The sequence below is a fragment of the Crocuta crocuta genome, unplaced genomic scaffold (genome assembly GCF_008692635.1).
Source record: "Crocuta crocuta isolate KB4526 unplaced genomic scaffold, BGI_CrCroc_1.0 scaffold27, whole genome shotgun sequence".
Lineage (NCBI taxonomy): Eukaryota > Metazoa > Chordata > Mammalia > Carnivora > Hyaenidae > Crocuta > Crocuta crocuta.
Genome location: NW_027532250.1, coordinates 578,750 through 602,204, shown reverse-complemented (window position 1 = coordinate 602,204; position 23,455 = coordinate 578,750). Strand labels below are relative to the sequence as shown.

Here is a 23,455-nt window from a genome sequence, read left to right as displayed (position 1 = left end):
GGGGAGGGGGGGGGGGGGGGAGGAGGGTGACGGTTTCCACTCCAACTGTCTGAGGGTCTCTACCCCAGAAGCACGGGCGGCCACTCCTGAGTATCGGCACATCCATTCCTTTGGTTCACAGCCCTTTACTGACTGCGTGGTCCATGCGTCAGAAGCCAGGGGAGGTGAATCACCTTCCCCCTCAATCCCGCACCCCAGGGTTAAGTGCAGGGAAGGGAGCAGACGACAGAATCAGCCAGGACAGTGCAGTGACCTTCGGGAATCATGGTGCTCTGAGAGCACTAGGGAGGGCAGCTCCTGTAAAAGATGTCATTTGAGCTGAGTTTAAAAGTCAAATGGAAGCAGACCAGAAGAAGAAATGGGTGGGGAGCATGTCAGGCAGAGGGAATGCCAGGTCTAGAGGCAAGAAGGCTGAGACGGCTGAGCCCCTTTGGGAGGCCACTAGGAGTTCTGAGAGCGAAGCAAAGAGCAGTCGCTGGGGCTGGAAGGCAGGGGAGGAGGTGAGGCCAGGTGCTAGGGGAGGAAGGTCCGAGGCCGCCTCTGCATGACACAGCCCATCTCCAAATTCAAATTGTGTTGCTTCTCCTGAGCGAGTCCCTTGATTGATTCCCATCCCCCGAGCCTGCCCCCAGTATGTGCTCTCCTGCAGTGTTCTGGAAAAGGTACCAGTTTGAGAAAATTGAAGTTTTTGTTCCTTCCGCTTAAAGGTGTCCCATATTGTGCTGGCAACTTCATTCTCAAAGCATGGGGTGAACTCAGTCCATGGGATGGAACTCATGTCTACTGCTTCCCGTAGAAAGTTCTGTTGTTGCTTCAGAGCGGTGTCATGGCTGTTTGGCAGCTTTGTAAACGCCCGTGTTTTACAGAGATTGGCGGTTGTGTTTAGACACGTGGTTTCATCATTTCAACGTCTTTACCTGTAAGGTGTAGCAAGAGAAACGGTGACCTTCTGGCCCTGGGTTGGCCAAAGTAATGATGGCCAAAGTGACGGGAAATTTTTGCTAGGGGAGTGGTCCAAGAGTAGTCATGGTGTCAGATTGTTGAAAGCTGTTGGCTAATGGCTTCAGAAGAGGCATCTGCAGGCATGTCAGCTGCTTGATGAGATAGATTGATTTGTTTTAAGCTGAGCACTAAGACAATTTAGAATAGAGGCTCATCACTCTGGCTTGCTGTGTAGAGTTCATTCATTTCAGGGTGAGAATTGCTGCTTTTAACTGATCTCTTCCAAGCTACTTAGGGTGAGGACTCTGACCTCAAGTGGTTCTCTTCGATGAATCAAACCTGCAAGCTAACTTAATAAGGCAATAATTAATTTAAAAAAATTTTTAAATGTTTATTTTAGAGAGAGAATGAGTTGGAGAGGGGTATAATGAGAGGGAGACACAGAATTGGAAGCAGGCTTCAGCTCAGAGCTGGACGTGGGGCTCGAACTCATGAACCATGAGATCATGCCCTGAGCCAAAGTTGGACGCCTGACCAACTGGGCCACCCATGTGTCACAAGGCAATAATTAAAATGCCTAAAACAGCACAACTTATCATCCAAAGGAATAAAGTTAATTATTTTTTATTTTTTTTTATTTTTTTTAAAGTTTATTTTGAGAGAGACAAGGAGAGAGAACATGCATGGGAGAGCAGGGGAGGGGCAGAGAGAGAGGGAGAGAGAGAATCCCAAGCTGTCAACACAGAGTCCAGTGTGGGGCTCCGTCCTACGTACTGTGAGATCGTGACCTAGGCTGAAACCAAGAGTTGGACATTTAACCATTGAGCCATCCAGCTGCCCCTAAGAGTTAATTATCTTTTAAAGGAAGGAAAGAATCATCTTTTATTTACTTTAAAAAAATATTCATTCATTTATTTATTTATTTTGAAGAGAGAGAGAGAGAGCTTGTGTACTCATGTGTGTAACTGGGGAGGGGCAGAAAGGGAGGGAGGGAGAGAGAATCCCAAGGAGGCTCTGAGCTGTGGGGCTCAAACCCACGAACCATGAGATCATGACCTGAGCCGAAATCTATAGTCTGACGCTTAACCAACTGAACCACCTTGGTGCCCCCAGAATCATCTTTTTTTTTTTTTTTTTTAAATTTTTGAGAGAGAGCATAAGCAGGGGTGGGACAGAGAGAGAAGGAGACACAGAATCCGAAGCAGGCTCCAGGCTCTGAGCTGTCAGCCCAGAGCTGGACACGGGGCTCGAACTCATGAACCTGAGTGAGATCATGACCTGAGCTGAGTTGGAGGCTTAACTGACTGAGCCACCCAGGCGCCCCCCAAGAACCAAGAACCATCTTTTAAATGCAGCCTGGGATGAAATGGGATTATATATGTTGGGTTCTTTTTCATTTTGGACATTTTTTTCTTTTTTTGAGTTTATTTTGAGAGAGGAGAGAGTGTGTGTCAGTGGGAGAGGGTCAGAGAGAGAGAGAGAGAGAGCGCGAGAGAGCGAATCCCAAGCAGGCTCCAAGTTGCCAGTGCAGAGCCTCATGTGGGGCTTGAACTCAAGAACCATGAGATCATGATCTGAGCTAAAACCAGGAGTTGGACACTCAACCAACTGAGCCGTCCACATCCAGGTGCCCCACATCTTGGACGTTTGTGATTATGCTGAAGTTAAGGATGTTAGGGGGGAAAAGAGAGCATAGACTTATGTGACCTTGTCTTCTAGACTTCTAGAAAGTGCCGGGCTGCCTGGTGTTAAGTATTAGGAGGAGAAGGACTGCAGGCTTCCTGGAAGAAGCAGACACCGTGGCATCTGCCCTGTTGAAAATGTAGACGCTCCTTTGGATGGGAGGATGGAGTGGGCGAACTTTCTGGAAGGGTTAGGGCTTTGGAAACCTGTGAAACGTGTGCGTTGTATTTTTGCTCTTCCTGTTGATCTCCCTTCTTTTAAGGCCTAATTATTCCTTTCCTTTGCCTCTCCTAACTCTGAGGTCCCACTTGTTGCCCAGCTCAGAGGCAGCTTTCTGAACAGGTCACTTTGGGGGCATTTTGTGTCTCTTCTTTCTCCTCTCTGTCCCCTTCTATCAGATTCCATCTGTGGTAAATAGTAGGTCTTGTGTTTTTTTGGTCATTGTCCAAGGCGTAATCCTCCTTCACATCCTAGCACCCCTCCTGCCCATGATACAGTCACATGATGGTGGTCTGTTAACCGTCCTCATAGCTGATTCGTTAGGGTTTAAACCCACTGTGGATCTTTGCTTTATTCTGAGGCTAAACCAGTGGCCTTGAGGAAGCCTCGCTGTTGGCCGCTAGAGATGGCGCCAACAGATTGGTGTGGTTAGTGACCACTTTGGGGAGAAGATAGGAACCTGAGCACTGTAGATGGAAGATAGGTTAGCGACACTGTCTTTTGTGTGAAGAAAGCGTGCTTGGAATCCTTAGTCCATCCCCTTAAGTTAATGTGTAACTTAATATTGTTTAGGAAGCCAGAAAGTATAAAACCCTATAGATATAGTCAGTTCCGTGTACTAATTATCTTTCAGATGCTAAGTACAACATTAATTCTTTAGCTTCAGTATAACACTGATTTCCTTAACATTTCATGGTCACATAGAACAGACTGTGTTTTACAGCACAACAAAGTGTCGCAGTGTGTGGAAGATTCTTTACGGTAGTGGCTGAAATCCATCCTGAATAGATTATCTTCATTTATTTCATTGTCAACCAGCTTGCTCACCAAAAGCAAGTGGCATTAAACTTACTAAGCTTTAATCAAACTTAAATCTTCTTAGATTGTCCAATTTACTTCTGAGTTTATGTTCCTTGGAGAAAAATGTGAACCAGAAGTTAACTTTCTTTTATTCACTTACTTATCTTCTTCACGGTTAACTCCTTAGGGGGAAAAAGGGGTAGACTTGGCCGTGTCCTTCTATCTGAAGAATGGTGATCGGTCCTTGATGTGTGTGGTTGTAACATGTGTCGTAGTTACCTTCATAATTACCTGGTAGCTCTGCATCTTTGTGTGGGTTTATTAAAATAATTAGTCTGAGTTGATGCTTATTGAAGAGATGAACTCTTAAACATTATTAACACTGTCTTTTATTTACTACAGTTGGATAGCATCTTTTTTTCTAATACTGAGGACAAGATGCTGGGAACTTTGACCCTGCGATATTACCACCACAGAGTTGAAAATTTGGGGAAGAGTCAAGGGAGTAAACCAAAAATATTGGTTGTCACTTACGTACTACCCCGAGGCTCGATTTTTAAAATCTGAAACTTGAATTTTTACATAAGGAATTATCTCCAAGATTGCCTCATCCGTTCCCCATTTGTATTTGAAAACTTTGCCGCCTGATGGATGACCATGATTTGGAACAAACGAGCACAGCTTTCAGCAAGATGATAAGAAAGACGAACACAGAGAGCACCGAGTTCCATTAGTCAAGACAAGGTTGTCATAGAGGGTCTTTAATAAAATAAAATAAAAGCCTTCTGCACCGTTATTTTGCAGCAGGGATTGTGTTAAAAACAAAGTCACATTATGGTTTCTAGGCTTGCTTCCTCGTTTTCTGTCATTTTAGACCCCTTTCAGGCTGTCATCAGCCAAGTGTATCTGGGATCGCCTTGGCCCTTGCTCAGTGGGTATGTGGCTTTGAAGTTCTTACCTGGCAGGCCTGGGCTGCTGGCTTTACGGAAACAAGAGTTGTTTAAAAAAGCTTTGTTTATGGAAACAAGGGTACTGGACTTGACAGACATTTTAAGATTATTCTTTTAAAAAATCAGTGTGGCAGAAAAGTATCTCTAGAATATCTATTTTTCAAAATGTTAAATGTGTTAACAGAACTCCTTGGAGTGCTGCAGGGTCCCTGCCTCGCGTGGGAAAACATCATTGAGGAAACGGCGTGGCTCCGTGCAGAACCGTCCTGAAGTGCTTTCTTGTAATAACCTTGTGGACAGAGCTGTAAAGCTGTAGAAACACCACCTGAGAGTTTTCCTTTATCCTTTCAGAGGGCTAGCATCATCAGGTTTTGATGAGTAGGTTAGTATTTCTTTTCATCAGTGTCAGATAATGTGTTCAGTCAGACTTTGTGGTTGTGTGTGTGTGTGTGTGTGTGTGTGCGTGCGCGCGCGCGCGCAGGTGCACGTGGGCACACAGTGTTGCTCGTGGGTCCTCGTTCTTACAGGTAACTGGTGATACGTTTGAATTAGCACACAGTTGGCAGTTCAGTAGGCTCCTACAACCTCAGCCTATCTGGGAAGGGTGGTGAGGGAGATAAATATTTGGGGAGAGATAGAGACTGTTTGTGTCTTTTTGATTGCTCTTTAAGGCAGTGGAATGGACCCCTGGACCATTTACCTGGAAGTAAATTGCTTGTGATGCAGCTTGGAGCCTTTACAACTGTGAATTGCTTGGATTGTCCTTAATGGCTGGAGAGTTCCAGAGAGTGGTGTGGAATGGAAAGCTGAACCTATGGAGCTGGGAGCAGATGGCATATTTACTTGTAAGGGGGCGCCAAGTGCTGGACTCCCCTGCTCCCCCCTGGGTCGAGTGTGGGGCTAAATGCAGCGGCTCTAGTGGCGTGCTGATGTTCATTGGGAAAAGCGAAGGTAGGGGAAGAAAGGACATTTCTAGAAGATAAAGGTTTAATTTCCCAGGAGATAGTTCATGGAGTGCAAGGACTGTGGTAGATGCTTTCATTCTTTATCTTGTTCGACCCGCGCCGCAGTCCTGTGAGGCCAGTCAGTTAGGCAGTGGTTAGACGGCGCGCCCCTGGTCGAAGCTGCGTGGTGTGCGGCAGTGCGGGGGTTTGACCCCGCTTTGTCTGGTGCCAAAGCCCGTTTCTTTCCGGTATACCCCTGTTAGCTCTTTAGAACGAACTCATAAAGGGACTCATTCCTGGGGGAGGAGTGCAGAGGATTCATAACCATTAAGGAAGTGTTAGTAGCTGTCAGGACAATGTCTTAAGAACATTATTTAATTAGGAATTATTCTTTGTGGAGTGTTTTTTTATGAGGGATTTTGTACCATACTTTTTACAGAGTTCGTATAGCTGATTCCATAGCATTTTTTGGTCTATCCTGTGAATATTCTCTCTCTCTCTTTTTTTTTTTAATATTTTTATTTATTTCTAGGAGAGAGAGAGAGAGAGAGAGAGACAGCGTGAGCAGGGGAGGGTCAGAGAGAGAGGGAGATACAGACTCTGAAGTAGGCTCCAGGCTCTGAGCTGGCAGTCAGCACAGAACCCGACGGGTTCATGAACCCATGAACCGCGAGATCATGACCCAAGCGAAAGTCGGATGCTTAACCAAGACTAAGCCACCCAGGTGCCCTGAATATTCTCTTTTTATATCAGGTTTTGATGGTATTTAGTAATTCTGCATATTTAGAAGGCATTAGCTTTCGAGTAATTTGCAGTTGTGTCATTGAGTCTTCGGACGGTCGTGTGAAATGTGTGTGTGATAGGGAAGTCACAGGTTTGCGGTTTTGTGAAGCGGGTATTATAAGCGTTTGAAGGGTGTTTATTAAGACAGGAATATCTAATGCAAATGACCTTGTAGATGCCACCCTCAGCTCTACCGGTGCGGCTGCAGAGCCTTTAGTCCTGAGTGGTCCTGACAGGCCCTTGCCTTCAGCAGGAAGCAAGTAGGGTAAATTAATATATAACTAGAGGTCTCTCAAATGCCGAAAGAGACTAATTCAAGGTGTATAACAAAACATGCTGTTTTATTCTGTGTGAGGTGTACCTTGGGGATGGCCTCATTACCCCGCGGGATGACCTGCAAGCAGACACATCCAAGTGGAGAGACTTTAGACACCTGCGTGGGTGTGATGATTGTGTGCATAATAGATGATTGTCCAGTTGTGAATATGTTGGGTGTCTTCCTTTTCCACAGTTCATCCTTTGAGGTTTTCTTCGTGGACAGACAACCCCTTCTCGTCTGGTGGAATGTGACGTGACTGACTGAGGGTTGGTTCCACCACCACATACTGGAAGCTTCCTGTGGGCCAGGCATTGGTTTGGGGACTGAGGAGTCCTGGCTCTTAAAGCTCCCAGCCTCTAGGCGATTGAGAGGAGAGGAGACCATGGGTACAGCGCACTTATGGGCTGTCTCCACCTGGGATCCTAGAAAAAGCTGTGTTCTTCTCTGGGGCTTCAGTCTCGCGGGGAAGGTGGCAGTTGAGATGTATGACTTGGTGGGCTCATTCTGTGTGCGAGGCATTTTTCTGTACCTGCACATTTATGTCGTTCTTACAGCAAGCCTAGGAAGGGGAAACGGTTATGATATTCACCTGAATTAGGGGCGGAGCTGGGATTTGAACCAAGATCTGTCTGACTGCAAAGCACGTGCCCTTTATCCTTACGTTGGCTCTATTTCTTCCTTCACGACGTGGGCGCGTGGCGGACTAGGAAGCCCTAGGTTTTCTTATTTAATTCGTTGTTCGGAAGACGAAAGGGGGGCTGGAAAGAGGACAGTGGGACTTGACAAGAATTGAAAGAGAAACGAGAGAAGAAAGGAGAGGTGGTGCTTCCTTTAGTCTTATTCCCGTAATGGCCTCCTCGGCACGGCTGACGTGAAGTGCAGGGCTGTTCTGGAAACTTCCAGAGTGCCTGACTGACTTTAAACAAACCTTTCAATTCTTTTCTCCCCTAAGAACTCACGTTCTAACTCGATCACTTCCGACCATGTCATTCATTAATTAGTGTTAAAAATCGTGTCCTAATATTATCACTGTACCTTCGCTTCTACCACCCATCCGCCTACTTGAAGTCCTTTATTTTCTCAGTGCCTGCGATCCCAGATAATGTCAGGTAGCTGGTCCTATTTTAGCTTTGGGTTGCATCATTCAGCAGTTAGAGTAGAAAGAAGGAAGAGTAGGGAAGGAAAGGAATGATACCTGTCTGAGAAGGCAGGATTATCATCACCTCTGGTTTAGAAGTGAGGGAACCTGGCACCAAAGTCTTTCAGCCTGCGCCTCGTGTGTGTGTGTGTGTGTGTGTGTGTGTGTGTGTGTGTGTGTGTTTCGTATTACAAAGGGAGGCTTTGTCCCTCTCGGGCTGTCACTTGGAGGCCCTCTGCTGCTATCACTGGCTTTGGTTTCCTCTTCTGTTTGGTGAGGGGGCCCGACCTGACCATCACTTGCTGTTCCATCCAGCTCGAGCCTTGAGAAGGTGACATTAAAGTTTATTTTAGCTGAAGCAGAAAGACGGAAAGCCCCCTGAGGGCAGAGACTGGGGCTTGTATTTTCCGTAGTGCCTGCCTCTAGTGGTGCCCGAGTATTTAGTTAACAGACTCTCCTGTTCCTGTTTAAAAGCTCAGTTCATATTCTCTCAACTTTTCCTGAATATTCTTAGAGACATTCTCATCTGGCTGTTTTCGCATCTCCTCAGATTGTACAGATTGCATATCATTTGCATATTTTGTGTCTCACTCTTAGGTGCTTCATTTTCTAACTGCTTTATTTTTTCTTCTAGAATGCAGACTCTTGTAGGTTTCGTTTCTTTAGTTTTTCCCAGCAATGACTAATAGAATATGTCTTCTTTTTTTCCAGGTATGTTTTAAGACCCCCGCCTTTCCTTTCTTTTAAATGTTTTATTTATTTCTAGGAGAGAGAGAGAGAGAGACAGCGTGAGCAGGGGAGGGTCAGAGAGAGAGGGAGTCACAGACTGAAACAGGCTCCAGGCTCTGAGCTGGCAGTCAGCACAGAGCCCAATGCGGGGCTTGAACCCACGAACCGCGAGATCACGACCCAAGCGAAAGTCGGACGCTCAACCGACTAAGCCACCCAGGTGCCCCTCCTTTTTATTATTTATTTATTTGTTTGTTTATTTATGTTTTGAAGCAGTTTTAGATTCATGGTAAAGTTAACAGGAAGGTACAGAGATTTTGTATATACCTTTTGTTCCCACGTGCATAGCCTCCCTGGTTANAGCCGCCCCCCCCCAGCCCCCACATTTGTTACAGTTTATGCACCTGTGCTGACCCATTATCATCACCTGAAGTCCATAGCTTGTATTATGGTTCACTCTTGGTGGTGGACATTCTTTGGGTTTGGACGAATGTATAATGATGTATAATGATATGTATCTACCGTGATGATATTATGAAAAGTAATTTCATTGCCCTAAAACTCCTCTTTTCAACCTGTTCTCCCCTCTCTTATCTCCAGCTCCTGGCAACTGCTCATCTTTTTACTGTCTCCATAGTTTTCTCTTTTTCAGAATGTCGTAGAGTTGGAATCGTGGAGTATGTAGGCTTTTTAGATTGATTTCTTTTACCTAGTAATGAATATATTCCTTTCTTACTCTTTTCTTCCCCTGACCCCAAAGAAAGGCTACAACCCTGGACATGGTCATCTTGTTAGTATGCTGTAGGACCATTTGAAATAGAAGCGTACATAAGAATAGAAAGAGGGATTTGCTGAAAAACCAAAGGTTTGTCCTTGTGGAGGCTTATTTGAATTCTCATTCTGTTGGTTGAATTGATTTGTTGGCATATAAATGTATCCTGATGGACTGCTCTGAAAATCTAAATCCATGCTTTTTGACCTTTTTAAAGTCAGACACTGCTTTACTAATTGGATGAAGGAAAGCCATGAATCACTCCTTAGAGAGTCTGCAGCTGGATTCATTCAGAACCCCTCCTGTAATCTGGGGACAGAAGGACCACAGTTACCGGGGCGCCCAGCTGACCTCCGGCCTCGGCCGGGGAAGGGCGGAGGTGGGGGAACACGCGCGGTCCTCTAGCGAAGTCCCGAAAAAACTGCATCTGCTCATTTGGGGCTTTTAATTTTATTTTATCATTATTTTTTTAAAAAATAAATGCCTTTGTTGCCTTTTTCCTGCAAAGACAGTTTCTCTTTTTCTTTACACACCCATCAGCGGGCGCAGGGCTGGCGGCTTGGCATTTTCAGGAAGCGCCTGCGCGTCGTCTCTTCCACCTCAGTCTTGGTCGCCCTCTTTCTTCTCCCTTCTCCCTGCACGTTCCTTCTTTGCCTCACTGAGTGTCCATTTTCCCGGCATCTGGACGCGGCTGCATTTTTGCCGCGCGCCCTCCTGCTTCCGACCCCTGCATCCGCTCCCCAGCCTGGTCCCTGTGGGCTTCTCCTGCCCAGGGGCCCACTGGTGCCTGCTCCCCAAGGGGTCCCGCTGCTCATGATCCGGGCGACCGATGTTCCCTTCTCTGCCTCTCCTTGCTTTTCCTTCTCAGTTTCCCTCCCTGTCCTCCCTCGTCCCCTGTTGGGGGGCTCCTCCTTGGCACTTGCGGGCGACCCAGTGACCGCGAGAGGGCCGCAGGCCTGACCTGAGCCCACACACGGGGCCACGGGGACCTGGGACATGGCAGGCTCCACACCACACCCTTCGCTCCCGTGTCTTTTTCCCTTCGCGGCTCCTCTTCCCTGCAGAGACTGCCAGTGCGAGCCGTGCCCGTGTCCACGCAGTTGACCAGTTCCATGACTCAGAGCCCATGACTCAGATGTGCCCCTTCTTCCTTGTCCCTCTGTGGCTGCCTCGTGCCCCCGATGACTGTAATAGCCTCTTAACCGGCCCTCCTGTCTGAGTCCTCCCTCTCGTTTCTGCGCCGATGACACTTTGGGACGCAGATCCCAGCTCATCTCTTGCTTGTTTAAGATCATTAAATGTCTGCCCGCTGTCAGAAGAATGAAGCTTAGATTTTTTAACAAGACTTGGGAAATCGTTAGTGCCTGTCGCCCTTGGTCTCCAGCATCCTGTTTCCTTCTTCCTGGTCCTCGGATGTTGTCTCCAGCGCGCAGAAGTGACTCCACTCCTCCTGCGGTCTCACTGCTCCCTGCCACCCTCTGCGCTCACACTGTGCTGGGCCGCGTGGCCCTGCACTTACCACAGCCAGGCGTGTCTGGTTTCTTGACCCCCTTCCTCGTTAATCAGCAAGACCTTTGCCTTTTTTGAACCGTGTCTCTCGTCCCCAGACCCCAGTGCCTTGCACAGCGCACTGCCTGTGGCAGGTTCTCAGGGCGTTGATGGTGTCTGGGTTTAGGATGTTGAGAAAGGGGAGCAGGGAGAGGAGGAGGCTGCGCTGGAGGATCGGGGCCCCGGCGGGAAGGGGAGCCGGCTGCGAGCAGCTGGTCCACATGGACAGCGTGCGCTGCGCTCCGGAGATTTCAGGGCTCGCTCCCGTGCTGGTGCGTCTCCCTGTCTCCCCTGCAGACCTCTCTCCGCACCCACCCTCCCCTGCTGTTTTCAGAGGCAGAACTACCTCCTCACCCTGTGTTCTTTACCCGTTCCTTTCCCATCACAGGTGTATCTGGCTCCATTAGTCAGCCCATTCTGGTGTCTCCCACTTCTCTTCTACTTAACTCCTGCCTGGTGCCCGCAAGCAGGCTTCAGTTTCCCTTCCTGGAAAGAAATCGCATGTCCCACACGCCTCCCTGCGTACGCGAAGGCCCAGTCTTCCATTGCAACTGCACCTCTGGAAACTCTGAATCTCAGTCACTGGTTTACGTCTTCACTTCCCTGTCGGTGCTCGGCCCTCGCCACTCCACTGAGACTGTACTTCACCAGGTTTCTGTCTGTGACATTTATCTTTGACTTTGCTGGTCAGCTGTCCACCTCTTTATCGTTTCTTTTACTGGATGTTGACATTTCCCAGGCTCTGTCCTCTGTCTTCTCCATTTAACCAGTTTCTTCATGTTTCTCATTAACAGTGCCTTCAGCTGTCACTCCCACAGAGAAAACTTCCAAATCTGTATCTCCAAGCAGGTCTTCAGACCTCTGGGCTGTGCCTCCCGGCTGCCCCTGCCTGCCTGCTTGTCATGAAAGTGCCTCAGACTCTGCGTGTCCCACGCCGCGTTCCTGGCTCACCCGCTGGCTCGCATTCAGGGCGGCTTCTGTGTCCGTGTCGTGGGAATGACCCTTCCCCCTGCTGGGCGATCAGAGGCCCCAGACTCCTCTCCCGCTCGCCCTGCGGCCCCACCCCCGACGCCTGCTCACCGCGTTGTGACCAGCATCTCGTGCACCTCCTTGCTGCTTCTACCCCCACTGCCACCGCCCGCGGCCCCGCTCTGTTGCTGATTCCCCCTATGTCCCTCACCCTCAGACTCTCCTGCACACAGTTTTCAGAGTTAGTTTTCTAAAATTGAAATTTGACCGTGCCATTTCTTTATTTTAAAGCATTCATTGGCTCCCTAGGTCACGTACGTCTGTTCAAAATTCGTAGGCCCGGATCAGAGCCTTTCAACATTGGGCCACGGTGGTTTTTTCTTTTTTTAAACAGTGTCAGTTTTTATTTTCCATTTTAAACAACTACAGTATTTATACACCGTTGAGAATACGAAACCCTCGGACATGCGCGCACACACACACTCGTACACATACTCAAATACATGTAAATACATCTCCTCTTATTGCTGGTTTATTTATTTTTATTTTTTTTAAATCTTTTTTTTTTTTTTAATGTTTTATTTATTTCTAGGAGAGAGAGAGACAGCGTGAGTAGGGGAGGGTCAGAGAGAGAGGGAGTCACAGACTCTGAAACAGGCTCCGGGCTCCGAGCTGGCAGTCAGCACAGAGCCCGACGCGGGGCTCCAACCCACAAACCGCGAGATCATGACCCAAGCGAAAGTCGGACGCTTAACTGACTAAGCCACCCAGGCGCCCCTCTTATTGCTGGTTTATGCTAAATGCTATAGAGGCAATGGAAACTTTCAGCCCATGTCAGAAAAGAGAAGCCCATTTTTTTCTTCACACTTACCTTCCTAGAATTATTTTTAAAATTTTTTATTACTTTTTTTTTCGATGTTTGTTTATTTTTGAGAGAGAGAGAGAGAGAGAGAATCCCAAGCGGGCTCTGTGCTGTCAACAAAGAGCCTAGTGCAGGACTTGGTTTCAGTTCAGTTCCACGAACCGTGAGATCATGACCTGAGCTGAAACCAAGAGTTGGAAGCTCAACCCACTGAGCCACCAGGCGCCCCTGGGTTGTCAGCTTTTTAAAAAGCGTTTCTCAGCGTCCCTCACTTCCTCATTTCTCCTCTGCTGTAACCCCGTGCTGTCTTCTGTAGAAGATACCGCTTTAGTCACTCCACACTGCTTTCACAACGGCCTTCCTCCGGCTCAGAAAGTGTCTTCCTTCATCTTTTCAGACTCCAGGACTCCCTCCGTGTTCAGCCCTCCTCCTCCTGTGTTTACATAAAACCTTCTGTATTCACTTTACTGTAGTATTCAGTGCAGCAAGAGGTGGTGTAAAGCCCACAAGTGAAGAGTGTGAACGCTGGGGCCAGACTGCTTGGGTGTGAATCCTGGCTCGTAAAAGTCACATGGTCTTGGGTAAAGTATTTGACTTAACCTGTGCCTCACATTCTTCACTGTGGGGCATGTTAGGGTTAAATGAGTTAATACAGGTGAAATGCTGAAAACAGCCCTGGCACATTTATTTGTTTATTTTTAAATGTTTAGTTTTGAGAGAGAGACTGCGGGTACAAGCAGGGGAGGGGCAGAGAGGGGGACAGAGGGTCCGAAGCAAGCTCTGCGCTGACAGACTGATAGCCGTGAGCCTGATGTGGGGCTTGAACTCAAGAACTGAGATCATGACCTGAGCCAAAATCGGACACTCAACTGACTGAGCCACCCAGGCGCCCCTATTCATTTATTTTTAAAAAGATCTCATATTTTAATGTTATCTCTATCCACAACACAGGGCTTCAGCTTACAACGCTGAGATCAAGAGTCGCAGGTTCTGCTGCCTGAGCTAGCCAGGCGTCCCAGACCTGGCATAATTAAATGTTAACTGATGTCATCTGATAATTTTTCTTTTGTTTTGTTTTCCCCCAAAATATATCACTCTCGAGCCTCAATCCCAGATTCCTATTCCCTAATTCTGGCTGGGTCCTGGAAAGTTTCCGCAAGCACACTGCAAGCGTCCCCAGGGTTCTGGGCAGGGCAGCAGTGCCATCTCTGCAGCTGGAGGGCTCCGCGCAGCACCTGGACCGTCTGCTCATCGCCTACTTACCAAATGTACCTGTCGTGTGTGCCGAATATTGTTCTGGATCCTGAGAGGCTGAGATGAAAACCTGACAAAACCTTCTTCCAGTGGGGGAGGGGCACTGAATAAGCAGGCACCGTGTGTAGCTTGGTGCCAGATGACAGTAGCTGCTGAGTGGGGCAGTGGGAAGGGAGGTGTTGTGCATGGGTTAAAGGGGTTTGGCAGTGGGTTTTCTTTCAAAGAGGGTGACTGGAGGGGCGCCTGGGTGGCTCAGTTGGTGAAGCATCTGACTTTGGCTCAGGTCATCATCTCAGGGCTTCTGAGTTCGAGCCCCGCGTCGGGCTCTGTGCTCACACCTCGGAGCCTGGAACTGCTTCGGATTCTCCGTCTCCCACTTCTCTCTGCCCCTCCTCCACTCTTGCTCTTTCTCTCCTTCAAAAATAAATAAACATTAAAATAAAGAAAGAGAGTGAGTGACTGGAGAAGGCCGTGTCCCTAAGAAGGCAATATTTGAACTGAGATGTGTTTGAAATGAGTGTGCAAGCCATACACACATTTGGGGGAAAAACATTCCAGACAGGAAAGGAAGTGCAGGGCCCCAAGACAGGCACTGAGCCTGGTGTGTTCAAGGAGCAGCAAGCGCACTTGCCTGCAGAGGAGTTCTGGAGGGACAGTAGGGGAGGGGCTCTGGAGAAGCCTTCCTAGGGGGCCGGCTCCAGGAGGGGCTTGGGATTTCGTTGTGTGTGCACCAGAGGCCATGGGGGAATCTGAGCAAGAGTCTGATTTTATTTTTTTTCTTACTTATTTATCTATAACATTTTAAGAAATCGCTACACCCAGTGTGTGGCTTGAACCCATGAACTGTGAGATCGTGACCTGAGCTGAAGTCGGATGCTTAACTGACTGAGCCACCCAGGTGCCCCTCGAACTTTTAATATTTAACTTACTCAAATTAAAACTGCAGCTACAACTGTGAGAAATTGGGACCTCTTGCTGTCTTACCACTTACATCCCTCACGTGGGCATAATGTGCGTCTTTTCTTTTTTTTTTAGTTTGTTTGTTTGTTTTTGAGAGAATGCAAGCAGGGGAGGGGCACGAGGAGGGAGAATCCCGAGTAGGCTCAGGACCATCAGCATGGAGCTCGATCCCACGAACTGTGAGATCCCATGAGCTGAATTCAAGAGTTAGATGCTCAACAGACTGAGCCACCCAGGCGCCGCCCCCGCCCCAATGTCTGTCTTGGTTCTTCTTGCTTTGTGTGAAAAAAATGAGTCCTGTTTTGCCACTCTTCAGTTTGGGTAGAGTTTTATTTGGAGTGGAATATTTCTTATCTTCTTATTTTTGTAATCACTATAATCACAAATTTTGGTCTTCTAGATAGAGAAAAATTACTAGATGTTGTTAGTCAATAGGTAAAGACTGCATTGAAAAAATTCAATTTATTAAATGGTCTAAGACACTTTTAGAACTGATATATAAAATTCATGGTAGTCAGGTGTGTTCTTACCTTAAAATACTCTTCCACTGTCTGCTGTAGTCTTAGTGCTGAGTATAGATAGGATTATGGAGCTTCAGCCCTTATGTAATACTTTTAGGTATTTTTCTATTTAGGAAAAAAAGTGTTGCATTAAAGGAAAGTAGTGATAGTGTTTATCTCTAGATGAGTAATGGCTTCTAGTCTTCTCGGTTGTAGTAACAGATTTTGTCAACATTTTAGGTTTGCATCTTTGTTTTGAATTAATGAGACCGCTGCTACATTAACCATATTTTTAAATGATAACCTTGATTATTTTAAAGATTTATTTATTTTGAGAGAGAGAGAGAGTGTGTGTGTGTGTGTGTGTGTGTGTGTGAGGGGCAGAGAGAGAGGGGGAGAGAGAATCCCAGGCAGGCTCCGTGCTGTGAGTGTGGAGCCTGTTGCGGAGTTCGAACCCACAAACTGAGATCATGACCTGAGCCGAAATCAAGAGTCAGATGCTGAACTGACTGAGCCACCCCGGGGCCCCCAGCCTTGATTCTTATAAATGACACAAGAATGGCTGTTGATGGAGGTATTTTGATTTTCAGCAACTCCACCATTCAGGATTCCAGTATTTTTTTAGGGCAATCTGGGCAGGAAGAAAATGATTTCGAACATTGCCTAGATCTGACATAAACCAAAGGTGGCTTTCTTCGTGTGGAGAAAAACTTAAATACAGAAAAATACAGATAATGTAAATACCAAATACAGTATAGCAAAATGTTAATAATCCATTACAATTGCTTTAAATCTTTCTTTAATAAGTAAATTGACTCAGAATTTGAAGACACATCTGCCCATTCATGCTCCTCTTTTCTTTACTCTCCGGAGGAGCTTGGTGTGAACCACTTTCATTTTTGTCTGTATTACTTTATGTGGTATAATGATGGCATAGGTATCACTTAGTATGTTTTTGAGAACCATGTCCTGTCGGAATACAGATCTAGTTCATTCTTTTCCGTTGTTGTATAGTATTCCTTCATTAGAAAGTAGCACATTTGTTATTAGGCTTCCTTTGTATAGTCTGAATAAGAACTGCTTAGCTTGTAACATAGGCTACAAGTAGCTTCCCATTTCCTAAGCTGTTCCTTGCTGTCTGGCTGTCTCTCTTTTTTGGGTAGCTTTCCTTAGTTTGACCTCAGGCCTTCCACAGGACTTTTATCTATTGAACTCTTACACTGTAGTAGAGTGCCTTGTGGCCTGTCTTTCTCGGCCGCGGCATTGGTGGCAGACGGACTTTTAGTTCTTTCTGCTCCAGAGGAGCTAGGAAACTAGTGAGTTGAATAAACAGCCTGAAAGGTGGATGGAGTCTGTTTCAGTTCGCCTGGCTTGTGGTCTGCCTCCGTCGGCGTCATTGGTGAGAATTCTGGGTGTTGACTTCTCTTGCTCTAGATTTAATGGGTGTGATGTGTGTGTCTCCGGAGATATTTTATTTTATTTACTTTATTAATTTAAAGGTTAATTTATTAATTTAGAACACTTTGCATTCTCAGATTTCTTCAGGAAAAGGATGTGTCTATGCAGGCTTCTTTATGTGTGGTTATTTCAGAATAAGAGCTACACAATTAGGCTTTCTTTTGAAATATCGGAATCCAATGCCTGCCATTAAAAACATATTGGTTGCAGAGCTTTATTTTTGTTTCTGAAGCATTGATTTAATGTGGGAGCTAACAATTCAATCAAGAAAATGGATTAAAAAAAATTTTTCTCCCAGTGTCCTTACTGTTGAATTCATAGTTCTTTAAGAGCTTACCCTCTTTGAGTATCTGTTACTATGATATCTTTTTTTCGTTTTGTTAGAGGGGGAGACTTTAAACAAAATGATCGTGGAAGAACAATGATGAAAACAGTATTGACTCAAGTGGACATTTTTAATACCTCCAGCTTGTACACGAACAGCACAAATTGGTCACGACCTCACATCCCGGTTATGGAGCGAGCATCTGTGAATAGGAAGCGTGCCAGGATCAGAGTCGAGTTGCCTCTAAGGAAGTCTGATGTTCTTTCATGTTGTACACATTTACTGAAGCCCTTTACCACTTGGGGTGACTATTCTAGGCCCAGGGCGTCCAGCGATGGACAGGAGAGACACAACTGCCCTTCACAGGGAGGTTTATCCTGGGCAGGAAGCAGTCAGGAGAGGAACAAATGAGCTGTCAGGTGCCCTAGAACAGCGCAGTCCTGTGCTGAAGGTAAGAGAGTGCTGATGCTGCTGAGGGAGCGGGGTTCACTCATCTGAGCCTGATTGTACACACCGGGGACACACGTGTGTGCAGCGTGAGGCCTCTGCGTGGGAGAGCCGGGGCCGGGCACCTGCAGGCTCAGTCGTGTAAGCGTCTGGCGCTGGATTTCAGCTCAGGGTGTCGTCTCGTGGTTTGTGGGTTCAAACCCCACGTGGGGCTCTACACTGACTGTAGGCCCTGCTTGGAATTCTTTCTCTCCCTCCCTCACTTGTGCTTGCTCGCTCTCTCTGATAAATATACTTAAAAAAATAGCTAGGATCATGGTGTGGCTATTCATGCAGAAAATTTACTGAGTGTTTTACTCTATATCTAGAATCATCCTAGATGCTGATGATCAGTAGTGAATAAGAGGGACAGAAATGTCTCTGTTTTCATGGAGTTTCCATTTTGGAAGGGGGAGACTTACATAAAAAAGGAAAGAAGCGCGAGGATTGGTGCACTGCAGATGGCTAGGGAAAGCAGGAAGCAGTAGGGTGCTTTAATGAAGATACACTGTCAAAGGGTGAATTTTAAAGACATCTATAAGATGTCCAACAGGCTGTACTTTAGAGTGTCCATTTCTCGCCATTTTAATATACTTTTCCCAGGCACCGAGTCTATTGTGTCGGAACCTCAAGCATGATTTTATTGTCTTAACAAAATCCATCATCAGTCCTAGGCTTCTGGAGACAGATTGTTACCTTCCCAGAAGGTAATCTTTTCAGAGTTGAAGTGAAATATGGTAAGTTGTTTTTTGGAAGGGTCGAAGAAAGGAGAGATACTGTACCTAAATTGTGTTTGCAAAAATATAAAATAATACAGCTCTTTTTATGCAGAGTGAAAAAAACTGTTTTGGAGCTAATAACTTTAAGTTTATATCTGGAAAGCTGAGACTTGATAGATTATATATCAGTTTGGCATATAAGTTATTTGGGAACACATATAGTTTGAATTTCAAAGGATTGTAGCTACATCAGGAACATATTACAAAGGAAGGATATATATTTCTAACAGCAGACTTTCATGAACTCCAGAAAAAGGAAGAAAAGCAATTTATTTGCAAAGCAAAGCATCTTTCTTCGTGTGTGTGTGTGTGTGTGTGTGTGTGTGTGTGTGTACTTTATTCATTTATGTGTATACACGTAAAATATATAAATATTTCAAAATCACATTAATATTTCAGGTCAGAAATCTTGGTGGTGCTACCAAAAGTGAATTAATACAGAGTCCAAGTCCAAATACTTTCTTCTCTCTCTCTTTTTTGAAAGAATAAAAAAAGCTTTAATTTTTAAAGCAGTTTCAAGTTCGCAGCAGAATTGAGCACAAGGCACAGAGTTCCCGCATACCGCTGGCACCACATGCACACAGCCGCCTCACCTGTCAGCATCCAGCATTCGGGTGATACGTTTGTCAAAGGTGACAAACCTGCATCGGTGCGTCCTTGTTACCCACAGCCCGTAGCCTCCATCAGGGCCCAGTCTCAGGTTGTACATTTTATGGGTCCTGACAGGTCTACACAGTGACCTGCATCTGCCCACATGGGGTCACGGAGGGTAGTGTCACTGCCCTCACAAACCTGGTACTCAGTCGTGCAGTCCTTTTCCCTGCTCCTGGCAACCACTGAGCTCTTCGTTTCCATAGTTTTGCCTATTCGAGAATGCTACGTAATTGAAAGCATACAGGATGAAGCCTTTACAGATTGGCTTCTTTAACTTAGTAACATACATTTCAGATTCCTGCACGTCTGAATTATGGTGTGGCAGCTCATTTTAGTGCTCAGTAATATTCTGTCCATTGTCTGGGTGGACCACAGTTTATCCATTCACTCACTGAAGGACCTCTTTGTTGCTCCCAAGTTTTGACAGTACGAATAAAGCTGCTATGAACATCTACTTGCAGGTTTTTGTGTGGACGTGAGTTTTTGACTCATTTTAGTGAAATCCAGGGCATGCGGTTGCTGGATTGTACGCCAGGAGTAAGTTTAGTTTTTGTGAGAAACCGCCAAGCTGCTTCCAAAGAGGCTGTACCGTTGTTGCATCCCCCAGCAGCGAGTGAGAGTTGCTGTGCTCCACAGCCTGGCCAGCGTTGGTGATGTCAGTGTCTTAGCGTTCGGCCCTTCTGATAGGTGTGTCTGGATGTCGCACTGTTTCATCAATCCCGTAATTTTCAGTTTTTTGGGTTTCTTTTGGTAATTTGCTGTTTCTTAATGGCCTATGTGGAACATGTTTTTATTTGTATGTTTTTCCATTTGTTTATCTTTCCATCTGTAGATCTTTGCTGCGGTATCTGTTTAGATCTTCGGCCCATTTCTTGTGGTGTTTGTTTTCTTACTGAATTTCCAGAATTCTTTGTATATGTGGATGACAGTCCTTTATCCAGTGTGTCTTCTGCACATATTTTCTCCCGGTCTGTGGCTTGCTTTTCTTCTTAATGGCTTGACAGAGCCCATTGCACAGCAGACTTTTTTCATCTTAATGAAGTCCAGCTCATCAGTGATTTCTTTCATGGACTGTGCTTTAGGTGTTGTATCTGAAGAGTCACTGTCAGACCCAAGGCCATTTAGATTTTCTTCTGTGTTATCGTCTAAGAGTCTTATAGTTTCTTGCGATATCTATATCTGTAGATCTATCTATGTATGTGTGTCTTCTAGTTGAATTGCTAAGTAAAAATGAATTGAGGGGGGCCTGGGTGGCTCAGTCGGTTGGGCATCCGACTTGAGCTCAGGTCATGATCTCACAGTTCGTGGGTTCGAGCCCTGCATCGGGCTCTGTGCTGACAGCTCAGAGCCTGGAGCTGCTTCGGATTCTGTGTCTCCCTCTCTCTCTGCCCCTCCCCTGCTCCTGCTGTCTCTATCTCTCTCTCTCAAAAATAAATAAAACATTTAAAAAATTTTTTTAAAAATGAATTGCTACATTTACAATCTCTTTTAAAAAATTCTATGTTGCTGTGTACAGACAGGGTGAGTATTCTATGTTGCTGAGGTTACCCAGGTAAGTGAGGCCCACAGGGGATTCTGAATTTACTTGGAGATTTTCACTCTTGTGTTTTACAGTCATTGGGACCTGAGCTCTCAAGTTATCTTTTATAAAAATGGTATTTGCATTTCCTGAAAGGAAGAATTTGGTCTTTTTTTCTCTGGGTGTCTGAGTGAACGAATGAATGATTACAAAAAAGAGGTGCAGTGCTTGGACTGTACATTGGTAAAATGTTTAAAGATTTAAATGGAATACCTTTTCTACAGAATGCTCTTGTGTTTCCTGCTTGATAAGTTGATCCAGCCATTTTTGATGAAATCTTCAAATTAAAAAAAATTTTTTTTTGAAGCTTATTTTTGAGAGAGGCAGAGCAAGTGGGGGAGAGGCAAGACAGAGAGAGGGAGGGATAGCAAGAGAATCCCAAGCAGGCTCCGCAGTGTCAGCACAGAGCCTGATGCAGGGCTCGAACGCTTGAACCCTGAGATCATGATCTGAGCCAAAACCAAGAGTTGGATGCTTAACCGACTGAGCCACCCAGGTGCCCGATGAAATTTTCAGTACTTGGAACCTGACCTCTTACTGTTGAGAAGTTTGCTGGATTGTGACCTTCTTTCCTTGACCTTTAAATGAGCACTTTATAATTCCAAGGCTCCATTTTTGTAAGACTGAGAAATGAACTCTTTGTCCTTTCACTTTTGATGCCATGCATACTTCTGCTCGCATTGTATTCTTTGTTGTGTTTGCTCTCTAAGGCAGGTGAGTTCCAGATCTCCCTCCTGTCTGAGAATGTGCACTTGGGAGTGACCGTAAGTCATGCTTTCCTTGGTGGAGGAGATCGTTTATATTGTGCCACTTTCTCTAAATAACATCAAGAGCACGTCAGGGAGTCCGAACTCTCTTGTGAGCACCTAGAGACTCCAGACTTGCCACAGATGAATATGCATAATATAGGGCGTAAAGATTATTATTCAAATTGTTAAGAGAAAAATGTTAAAGACTATTCCTATTTTCTCCCCAATTCATATTGCTTCGTGTATTTGACCTTCATTCCACACTTTAGATCCTTAGTTCCTAGTTTAATATAAATGTTATTTGAAATAAGGAATAGAAAATGGGAAAGAAAAATGATTAAAAGTATGCGCTGTGGTTCTAGAGGTACCAAATCATTTTTTCATTTCTTGCAAGAAAAAGTCTAACTTTGGAAGGAGATTTCATTTGTAAACTTGACTCTGTACTTTATAAGCAATGTTTAAATTCGTTGGTGATAAATGTGCATGTTGGGACAGTAAAATCCCAGTTTTTACATAATGCTTTAATGGAAATGGCAGTTTTATGAAATGAAAGTGACTAGTAAAAATCTGAATGATGCTCATAAGCCCTTACATCATTTTTATTGAGGTTTTTGTATATTCTAATTCATTAATACAGGGGAAAAGGAGATCACTAGCATGGTTTATTTCCTATAATTACTCAAATTGAATATAATTTATTTTCAATAAAATTCCTAGAGTACATGGCCCCGGGCGGAGAGAGGAGGGCGGGCCCATTTTCACAAAATGTCTGGGTTCTTACTCATGAGACTTTGCTGCTTTAATGGTCTTGTTCACTTGCATGTATTACTGGTATAGTTCCCTCTAGGTTTTTACAGATAAAAACCTCTGGAAGCCCAAGAAATCCCAAACACTTAACGGCCCAAGATTGAGTGTTAAAGGAGAAATCTGGGTTTTTTATTTTTTCCTGCTTATTACTACAAATATGATTTGTCTTTTAATAATCGAGACTACCTTTTTATGTGATTCATACGGGTTGAAACATTTAATAAACTGGGGGCATTTCCAAAAACCATTGAGTGTTTATTGTTAAATCTGGTTTATTTTGTGGAGCACCTAGAAGCACAGGTCAGTGTCAGAGATAAACAGATAATTAAATTTTGGTGGTCCCTCCCCCACCCTCAACGTCATGAGGTAGGGCACGGAGGAAGAGGCACTGCAGCTGAGGTGGAAAGAGTAAATGTTTCTTAGTTTCATCACAGCGAAATCTCTCCAGCAACCCTGTTTTCTGCTCAGTGTGCTTCAGACCGCCTCAGGGAAACGCGTAGTGTTTCGGATGTGCTTGTGGGCCATTATGAGTTCTCGGCATTCTGATGTGAAGATGCTCCCGTGTTCATGAGAATTTTTTTTTTACCCCCCACCTCCCAAGACAGAGTTTTATTGAAACTAGTAACTTTCAGCTTCTATCTGAAAAATGTGAAGACCTGAGAGGTTTATGAATCACCTTCCAATTGTCGCTCCCTGCCCCCAGGTGTTATATTTGGGAGTGTGCCCCTTTTCAAATGTGTCTTTGCATTGACCTGCGTCTTGTCTATTTTCTCCTCCTTGCCCCAACCTGTCATGCTGGTGCATGGAGTTTCTGCGATTGGCGGTCCCTGTGTAACGGCCAGGGACTGTGCGTGCGTGGAGATTGTGCCAGTGTAGGGGTGTGTGTATACATTTGTGCATGTAAGTGTGTCTGTGTGTTTAGTTGCTTTCTTAGACCCCAGAAAAGCGGAGTTGTGTTTATTAGCTTTTCTTTTTTTCTTTTACCATTGCCGATGTCTCCACTCGCAGGCAAACAGAGACCTATTTATGGGGGAGAAGACATTCTCCATCTTCATCGTGAGTCAGAGTGTATGCTTTGTGGGGGGTGGGGTCACAGAGCGGCTGCCTTCATAATCCCCCAAACACTGTCTCAGCATCCGGTTTCCTGTTTCTCCCTCACTGCCAAAAACTTGATGCAAGGATGGAGCGCTGTCAGCACATGGCTGTCCCTCACGGTAGCTGAAAATCTAGGCCACAGCGAGTACC

The 23,455-nt window shown here is 45.5% G+C and overlaps 1 protein-coding gene across 1 annotated transcript in view; it reads left to right on the top strand.

Annotated features, from left to right (window-relative positions):
- VAPB (VAMP associated protein B and C) overlaps positions 1 to 23,455 on the top strand; it is a 52,159-nt gene that overhangs the window by 1,401 nt on the left and 27,303 nt on the right. The window contains exon 3 of the mRNA XM_077778318.1: positions 10,956 to 11,100. Within this exon, the coding sequence (XP_077634444.1) occupies positions 10,956 to 11,100 (145 nt within the window). The remainder of the gene's footprint in view (positions 1 to 10,955; positions 11,101 to 23,455) is intronic.